General features: G+C 45.7%; 1 protein-coding gene across 1 annotated transcript in view; it reads left to right on the forward strand.

Moving 5' to 3' along the window:
- LOC144488116 (interferon-inducible GTPase 5-like) overlaps positions 1–10,324 on the forward strand; it is a 30,433-nt gene extending 20,109 nt beyond the window's left edge. Inside the window, exons 2-3 of the mRNA XM_078206135.1 lie at positions 3,686–4,451; positions 10,061–10,324. Of these exons, the coding sequence (XP_078062261.1) occupies positions 3,686–4,369 (684 nt within the window). The 3' untranslated portion in view covers positions 4,370–4,451; positions 10,061–10,324. The remainder of the gene's footprint in view (positions 1–3,685; positions 4,452–10,060) is intronic.
- Positions 10,325–10,397: the final 73 nt, after the last annotated feature.

Genomic DNA, 10,397 nt, shown 5'->3' on the forward strand with positions numbered 1-10,397 from the left:
ATAGAATTAATATCTAATCATGTACAATCACTGTAATTAATATAGAATTAATATCTAATCATGTACAATCACTAATTAATATATAATTAATATCTAATCATGTACAATCACTGTAATTAATGTGTAATTAATATCTAATCATGTACAATCACTGTAATTAATATATAATTAATATCTAATCATGTACATTCACTGTAATTAATATATAATTAATATCTAATCATGAACAATCACTGTAATTAATATATAATTAATATCTAATCATGAACAATCACTGTAATTAATATAGAATTAATATCTAATCATGTACAATCACTGTAATTAATATAGAATTAATATCTAATCATTTACAATCACTAATTAATATATAATTAATATCTAATCATGTACAATCACTGTAATTAATATATAATTAATATCTAATCTTGTACAATCACTAATTAATATATAATTAATATCTAATGTTGTACAATCACTGTAATTAATATATAATTAATATCTAATCATGTACAATCACTAATTAATATAGAATTAATATCTAATCATGTACAATCACTGTAATTAATATAGAATTAATATCTAATCATGTACAATCACTGTAATTAATATAGAATTAATATCTAATCATGTACAATCACTAATTAATATATAATTAATATCTAATCATGTACAATCACTGTGTAATTAATATAGAGTTAATATCGAATCATGTACTATCACTGTAATTAATATATAATTAATATCTAATCATGTACAATCACTGTAATTAATATAGAATTAATATCTAATCATGTACAATCACTAATTAATATAGAATTAATATCTAATCATGTACAATCGCTGTGTAATTAATATAGAATTAATATCTAATCATGTACAATCACTGTGTAATTAATATATAATTAATATCTAATCATGTACAATCACTGTAATTAATATATAATTAATATCTAATCATGAACAATCACTGTAATTAATATATAATTAATATCTAATCATGAACAATCACTGTAATTAATATATAATTAATATCTAATCATGTACAATCACTGTAATTAATATATAATTAATATCTCATCATGTACAATCACTAATTAATATAGAATTAATATCTAATCATGTACAATCACTGTAATTAATATAGAATTAATATCTAATCATGTACAATCACTGTGTAATTAATATATAATTAATATCTAATCATGTACAATCACTGTAATTAATATAGAATTAATATCTAATCATGTACAATCACTGTAATTAATATAGAATTAATATCTAATCATGTACAATCACTGTAATTAATATATACTTAATATCTAATCATGAACAATCACTGTAATTAATATATAATTAATATCTAATCATGTACAATCACTGTAATTAATATAGAATTAATATCTAATCATGTACAATCACTAATTAATATATAATTAATATCTAATCATGTACAATCACTGTAATTAATGTGTAATTAATATCTAATCATGTACAATCACTGTAATTAATATATAATTAATATCTAATCATGTACATTCACTGTAATTAATATATAATTAATATCTAATCATGAACAATCACTGTAATTAATATAGAATTAATATCTAATCATGTACAATCACTGTAATTAATATAGAATTAATATCTAATCATGTACAATCACTGTAATTAATATAGAATTAATATCTAATCATGTACAATCACTAATTAATATAGAATTAATATACAATTAATGTCTAATTGATATATAACTAGTATATAGTAATGTCCAAATAATATATAATTAATATCTAATAATGTACAATTACTGCCTAAATAATCCCTAATGATAAACAATTATTGTCTAATTAATATATAATAATGCACAATTATTGCCTAAATAACATCTAATTAGTATATAGTAATGTACAATAATATGTAATTAATATCTAATAATGTACAATTACTGCCTAAATAATATCTCATAACATAAAATTACTATCTAATTAATATCTAATAAGTATTGCCTAAATAATAATTAATATCTTATTAATATGTACTCATAAATAATTAATATCTCATTAAGATATATTAATGTCTAATTAAACCCAAATAATCATTAATTAATATTTTATTAATCTCTAATTAATACCAATTGACATTTAAATAATCCCTAATGAATAGTTTATTATTGTGCAATTAATATCTAATTAATCCCAGATAAATATTTTATTTCCGTCCACTCGATCCCAATTAACATTTAAATAATCACATTTTAGTATATAAATGTAGAATTAATATCTAATTAATCAATAATTATTATTTGATGAATATACACGTAATCCCAATTAACATTTAATAAATCCCGAATTAAAATATATTCATGTAAAATAAATATCAAATTAATATCTAATTAATTATGAATTAATATTTGATTAATGACTAATTCATAACTATTAACATCTAATTAAGACCTCATTAGTATTTTATTAAGTTCCAATTAATCACAATTTACATTTAATTCCTCATTAATATTATATTGATGTCTATTTTTAAATTAATATCTAATTAATCCCTCATTCATATTTAATAATGTCCAATTGTTCCCAATTAAGATTTAATTTATCCTTAGTTAATATTTATTAACGTCCAAATAATCCCAAATTAATAAGAACATAAGAAATAGGAGCAGGAGTAGGCCATCTAGCCCCTCGAGCCTGCCCCGCCATTCAATAAGATCGTGGCTGATCTGAAGTGGATCAGTTCCACTTACCCGCCTGATCCCTATAACCCCTAATTCCCTTACCGATCAGGAATCCATCTATCCGTGATTCAAACATATTCAACGAGGTAGCCTCCACCACTTCAGTGGGCAGAGAATTCCAGAGATTCACCACCCTCTGAGAGAAGAAGTTCCTCCTCAACTCTGTCCTAAACTGACCCCCCTTTATTTTGAGGCTGTGCCCTCTAGTTCTAGCTTCCTTTCTAAGTGGAAAGAATCTCTCCATCTCTACCCTATCCAGCCCCTTCATTATCTTACAGGTCTCTATAAGATCCCCCCTCAGCCTTCTAAATTCCAACAAATACAAATACAAACCCAATCTCTAATTAATATTTTATTCACGTCCAATTAATCTTCAATTCGCAACTAATTAACCCCTAATTAACATTCATTAATGTACAATTAATATCGAATGAACATCTAATTAATATCGATTACTGTCTAATTAATTAATTAAGTACTGTCTAATTAATATCTAATATAAAATAATGAATCATTAATATCAATTATTATTTAAATAATATCTAATAATCTATAATATCTGATTAATATATAATGTTCAATTACATTAATTTTTTAAATATTCCGTTGACATTTGCTTAATATCAAATTAATCTTCAATTAACATTAAATTAATATCTAATTAATCTTCAATGAATGTATAATTAACCCCTAATCAATAGTTTAGTTTCAGGTCCAATTTATATCTATTTAATATCTAATTAATCTTCAATGAATGTATAATTAACCCCTAATTAATAGTTTAGTTTCAGGTTCAATTTATTTCTATTTAATATCTAATTAATCTTGAATTAACATCCAGTGAAACCCTGATTGATATTTTGTGAAACTACATTGTTGTGGAGCTGATTGGTACGGGCTTCGGATCTTTTCACTTTGTTCCTCTCTCTCTCGCTCTCTCAGGAAATGATGATGTTCTTCTACGAAATGTTCATGTCACTCAAAAACATGATCTTCTCCTACTTCAAGATGGCGGAGGAGGAGCCTGCCCCGTGCGTGCGCAAGAGCAGCCTCAGGAAAACCCCAACATCCTCCCTGAAACGCTACATCAACGTGGCGGTGACTGGCCCACTGAATTCTGGGAAGAGCACCCTGGTCAATGCCATGCGGGGTATCGAGGGGGTGGAGGAGTCCAGCACGGAGGCGCCGGGGACCAGATGCAAGGGCCTGCCGCGCTCCTACCTGTACCCGGCCAATCCCCGGGTCCTCCTGTGGGACCTGCCGGGCATCGAGGCCAGTGAGGTCAAGCAGCATGCCTACCTGGAGAAGGTGGACCTGCGCTCCTACGACTTCTTCATCCTGACCACCAGCTCGCGGCTGGAGGAGGAGGTCATCTACCTGGCCAAGGAGATCCTCCAGATGGGCAAGACCTTCTTGTTTGTGCGCACCAAGATCGACATCTACGTCCGCAGCACCAAGCAGCCAAACTTCACCCAGGCCGACCTGCTGCGGGAAATCCGCAAGCACTTCGCCAAGAAGCTGCAGGCTATCGGTGTCAACTTCCCCCGCATCTTCCTCCTCTCAGCCCTGCACCTGGAGAAATTCGACTTTCTGGACTTCATTGACACGTTCAACAGCCAGTTCTGACAGGGAGGCGCGAGGAGGCTACAGCGACGGAATGAAACCCTTGCAGATGCGTGACCTTCTCGATGGTGGCCGTCAGCTGAGAGTGAGTGCCCTCGAGACAAGCATTTTGATTTGATTTGATTTGATTTATTCTTGTCACATGTATTAACATACAGTGAAAAGTATTGTTTCTTGCGCGCTATACAGACAAAACATACCATTCATAGAGAAGGAAACGGGAGAGTGCAGAATGTAGTGTTACAGTCATAGTTAGGGTGTCGAAAAAGATCAACTTAATGCGAGGTAGGTCCATTGAAAAATCCGACAGCAGCAGGGAAGAAGCTGTTCTTGAGTCGGTTGGAAGAAGCTGTTCTTGAGTCGGTTGGAAGAAGCTGTTCTTGAGTCGGTTGGTACGTGACCTCAGACTTTTGTATCTTTTTCCCGACGGAAGAAGGTGGAAGAGAGAATGTCCGGGGTGCGTGGGGTCCTTAATTATGCTGGCTGCTTTTCCGAGGCAGCGGGAAGTGTAGACAGAGTCAATGGATGGGAAGCTGGTTTGAGTGATGGATTGGGCTACATTCACGACCTTTTGTAGTTCCTTGCGGTCTTGGGCAGAGCAGGAGCCATACCAAGCTGTGATACAACCAGAAAGAATGCTTTCTATGGAGCATCTGTAAAAGTTGGTGAGAGTCGTAGCTGACATGCCAAATTTCCTTAGTCTTCTGAGAAAGTAGAGGAGTTGGTGGGCTTTCTTAACTATAGTGTCGGCATGAGGGAACCAGGACAGGTTGTTGGTGATCTGGACACCTAAAAACTTGAAGCTCTCGACCCTTTCTACTTTGTCCCCGTTGATGTAGACAGGGGCATGTTCTCCTTTACGCTTCCTGAAGTCGATGACAATCTCCTTCGTTTTGTTGGCATTGAGGGAGAGATTATTGTTGCTGCACCAGTTCACCAGATTCTCTATCTCATTCCTGTACTCTGTCTCGTCATTGTTTGAGATCCGTCCCACTACGGTGGTGTCATCGGCAAACTTGAAAATAGAATTGGAGGGGAATTTGGCCGCACAGTCATAGGTGTATAAGGAGTATAGTAAGGGGTTGTGAACACAGCCTTGTGGGGCACCGGTGTTGAGGATGATCGTGGAGGAGGTGTTGTTGCCGATCCTTACTGATTGTGGTCTGTGGGTTAGGAAGTTCAGGATCCAGAGGGAGGAGCCGAGGCCCAGGCCATGGGGTTTGGAGATGGGTTTCGTCAGAATAATGGTGTTGAAGGCTGAAGTGGGTGGGATTTTACCGGCACATCCACCCGAGATTCGAACCATCCCACCCAAGGCCGACGGAGAGGCCATTCTCCGAGACTTGCCCGCCCTCAGAACCTGGGCGACCGTGCCGGTAAAATTCTGGTCATTGTGTCTGCCGTAGCATTGGCATTTTACCGGGATCCAGAGCTTTGATCGTATGCCCCTCCCTGCCCTCCCTGCTCGAGAGTCAGTCAGGCAGGGCAGAGATGCCAGCGCAGGGTCGGTTGGTAACATTGGCGTCCGATGCAGGTTGGGGTTCGCAAACCCCAGCCCCCCCCTCAGCCCCGAGGGGCAGGAGTCTCAGATTCCACGTCGTCTCTGAGGGGAAAATCTTCCTGTCCCGCCCGACTCGGGAATCGTAGCGGGCGGGACACAGACGATGCAAAGGTCCGTTGACCACAGGTGGGATTTTCCGGCCTTCGGGGTGAGGACGACAGGAAAATCGCCCAATTTTACCATTTTGATTCTAAGTGCCAGGCGGACTTGAAACTGGGAGTGTTTCAGATCCGAACATTTTAGACCCATTCTCAGTCACCCCCATACGCATTCTGCCTGAAGAAATATCAGCGATTTCGAATCGTGTTGCTGAAGCCTGTGGGCGGGGCTTAACGCACCCAAAATCCTGCAGCTCCGATCGACGCCTCCAACTGCGCATGTGCAGAAAGAAAAAGATAGAATGCGGCTCCCTGCCACATCCCTCCCGGGCCGAATAATGCCTCCCCCTGGTCACCACAGACATTGCCCCACCCCCACAACATTACTGACCCCCTAAACCCCCACACCCTCCCGCCACCCAGACTGATCCCGGGCCCCTCCCCCTCCCCCCACCGATCTCAGTCAAAGTGGCAGCGGACCCCCCTTTCCCCCCCACCGTTCTGAGGGAGTGCTACACTGTCAGAGGGTCAGTGCCGAGGGAGTGCCGCACTGTCAGAGGGTCAGTGCTGAGGGAGTACCGCACTGTCAGAGGGTCAGTACTGAGGGAGTGCCGCAGTGTCAGAGGGTCAGTGCTGAGGGAGTGCCGCACTGTCAGAGGGTCAGTGCTGAGGGAGTGCCACACTGTCAGAGGGTCAGTACTGAGGGAGTGCCGCACTGTCAGAGGGTCAGTGCTGAGGGAGTGCCGCACTGTCAGAGGGTCATTGCTGAGGGAGTGCCGCACTGTCAGAGGGTCAGTACTGAGGGAGTGCTGCACAGTCAGAGAGTCAGTACTGAGGGAGTGCCTCACTGTCAGAGGGTCAGTACTGAGTGAGTGCTGCACTGTCAGAAGGTCAGTACTGAGGGAGTGCCGCACTGTCAGAGGGTCAGTGCTGAGGGAGGGCCGCACTGTCAGAGGGTCAGTACTGAGGAAGTGCCGCACTGTCAGAGGGTCAGTACTGAGGGAGTGCCGCACTGTCAGAGGGTCAGTACTGAGGGAGTGCCGCACTGTCCGAGGGTCAGTACTGAGGAAGTGCCGCACTGTCAGAGGGTCAGTACTGAGGGAGTGCCACGTTGTAAGAGGGTCAGTACTGAGGGAGTGCCGCACTGTCCGAGGGTCAGTACTGAGGGAGTGCCGCACTGCCAGAGGGTCAGTACTGAGGGAGTGCCGCACTGTCAGAGGGTCAGTACTGAGGGAGTGCCGCACTGCCAGAGGGTCAGTACTGAGGGAGTGCCGCACTGTCAGAGGGTCAGTGCTGAGGGAGTGCTGCACTGTCAGAGGGTCAGTGCTGAGGGAGTGCCGCACTGTCAGAGGGTCAGTTCTGAGAGAGTGCCGCACTGTCAGAGGGTCAGTTCTGAGAGAGTGCCGCACTGTCAGAGGGTCAGTACTGAGGGAGTGCCGCACTGTCAGAGGGTCAGTACTGAGGGAGTGCCGCACAGTCAGAGGGTCAGTACTGAGGGAGTGCTGCATTGTCAGAGGGTCAGTACTGAGGGAGTGCCGCACTGTCAGAGGGTCAGTACTGAGGGAGTGGCGCACTGTCAGGGGGTCAGGACTGAGGGAGTGCCACACTGTCAGAGGGTCAGTACTGGACCCAATGCTCCCAGATGCACTCTCGGTGTGGGTGTAAAGGATCCCACGATCACTATTTGGAAGAGGAGTGGGTGTGCGGTGGGTGTGGGTCGTGGGGGTGTGGTGAGGGTCGGTGGCTGTGAGGGGGGGGGATTCTTGCCAGTGTTCTGAGGCCAATATTTGCCCCTCAACCAGCATCGCTGCAAGAACGCGGATGACCTGGGTCATTATCACAGTGCTGTGTGTGGGATCTTGCTGTGCACCAACTGGTTGCCGTACTTCTCACATTACAACAGGGAGCACACTCCAAAAACGAATGTCATCATCTGTTGAAGTGTTTGAGACATGTAGACACACGGTGACACAGTGGTTAGCACTGCTGCCTCACAGTGCCAGGGACCCGGGTTCGATTCCCGGGGGCACGGTGACACAGTGGTTAGCACTGCTGCCTCACAGTGCCAGGGACCCGGGTTTGATTCCCGGGGGCACGGTGACACAGTGGTTAGCACTGCTGCCTCACAGCGCCAGGGACCCGGGTTTGATTCCCGGGGGCACGGTGACACAGTGATTAGCACTGCTGCCTCACAGCGCCAGGGACCCGGGTTCGATTCCCGGGGGCACGGTGACACAGTGATTAGCGCTGCTGCCTCACAGTGCCAGGGACCCGGGTTCGATTCCCAGGGGCACGGTGACACAGTGGTTAGCACTGCTGCCTCACAGTGCCAGGGACCCGGGTTCGATTCCCAGGGGCACGGTGACACAGTGGTTAGCACTGCTGCCTCACAGCGCCAGGGACCCGGGTTCGATTCCCGGGGGCACGGTGGCACAGTGGTTAGCGCTGCTGCCTCACAGCGCCAGGGACCCGGGTTCGATTCCCGGGGGCACGGTGACACAGTGGTTAGCACTGCTGCCTCACAGCGCCAGGGACCCGGGTTCGATTCCCGGGGGCACGGTGACACAGTGGTTAGCGCTGCTGCCTCACAGCGCCAGGGACCCGGGTTCGATTCCCGGGGGCACGGTGACACAGTGGTTAGCACTGCTGCCTCACAGCGCCAGGGACCCGGGTTCGATTCCCAGGGGCACGGTGACACAGTGGTTAGCACTGCTGCCTCACAGTGCCAGGGACCCGGGTTCGATTCCCGGGGGCACGGTGACACAGTGGTTTGCGCTGCTGCCTCACAGCGCCAGGGACCCGGGTTCGATTCCCGGGGGCACGGTGACACAGTGGTTAGCACTGCTGCCTCACAGCGCCAGGGACCCGGGTTCGATTCCCGGGGGCACAGTGGCACAGTGATTAGCACTGCTGCCTCACAGTGCCAGGGACCCGGGTTCGATTCCCGGGGGCACGGTGACACAGTGGTTTGCGCTGCTGCCTCACAGCGCCAGGGACCCGGGTTCGATTCCCGGGGGCACGGTGACACAGTGGTTTGCGCTGCTGCCTCACAGCGCCAGGGACCCGGGTTCGATTCCCGGGGGCACGGTGACACAGTGGTTAGCACTGCTGCCTCACAGCGCCAGGGACCCGGGTTCGATTCCCGGGGGCACAGTGGCACAGTGGTTAGTGCTGCTGCCTCACAGCGCCAGGGACCCGGGTTCGATTCCCGGGGGCACGGTGACACAGTGGTTAGCGCTGCTGCCTCACAGCGCCAGGGACCCGGGTTCGATTCCCGGGGGCACGGTGGCACAGTGGTTAGCGCTGCTGCCTCACAGCGCCAGGGACCCGGGTTCGATTCCCGGGGGCACGGTGGCACAGTGGTTAGCGCTGCCTCCTCACAGTGCCAGGGACCCGGGTTCGATTCCCGGGGGCACGGTGACACAGTGGTTAGCGCTGCTGCCTCACAGCGCCAGGGACCCGGGTTCGATTCCCGGGGGCACGGTGACACAGTGATTAGCGCTGCTGCCTCACAGCGCCAGGGACCCGGGTTCGATTCCCGGGGGCACGGTGGCACAGTGGTTAGCGCTGCTGCCTCACAGCGCCAGGGACCCGGGTTCGATTCCCGGGGGCACGGTGACACAGTGGTTAGCGCTGCTGCCTCACAGCGCCAGGGACCCGGGTTCGATTCCCGGGGGCACGGTGACACAGTGGTTAGCGCTGCTGCCTCACAGCGCCAGGGACCCGGGTTCGATTCCAGCCTCGGGTCACTGTCTGTGCGGAGTCTGCACATTCTCCCCGTGTCTGCGTGGGTTTCCTCCGGGTGCTCCGGTTTCCTCCCACACTCCAAAGATATGCAGCTTGGGTGGATTGGCCACGCTAAATTCATCCTCGTGTCAGGGGGATGAGGAGGGTAACTGTGTGGGGTTACGGGGATCGCGATGGGTAGGATTGTTGTCGGTGCAGGCTTGATGGGCCGAATGGCCTCCATCCGCTCTGTCGGGATTCTATGAGGCATATGCCCGGGTTTGTAAATCTGTTTTTTTTGTGTTGCAGTTACTGGCCTGTTTCCACTGACGCACTCATCAACCTGATTCCGACACAGCAGATCCTCAGCAGAAATAGGCAACCCCCCCCCCAACCCCCCACCCCCACCTCGCCAAACACAGGAAGAGAAATGGAACTGATCGGATGCTCCCCCCACCGCCTCCCCTCCGACAGCTCTATTTAAATTGGCTCCTGACCCCTTCCCCCCACTTTTTCACCGTCTGGACTCTGGACAAAGCTGTCTCCTGTCAAAATAAATAGCCTTGCCTCTTCACCACCTGCCTGATTGGTTCCTGCATCCCTGCAGCCCAGGTATGTTACAAACCCTGGCCTCCTCTGAACTTGG

The sequence above is a fragment of the Mustelus asterias genome, unplaced genomic scaffold, assembly GCF_964213995.1.
Source record: "Mustelus asterias unplaced genomic scaffold, sMusAst1.hap1.1 HAP1_SCAFFOLD_1299, whole genome shotgun sequence".
NCBI classification, from domain to species: Eukaryota; Metazoa; Chordata; class Chondrichthyes; order Carcharhiniformes; family Triakidae; genus Mustelus; species Mustelus asterias.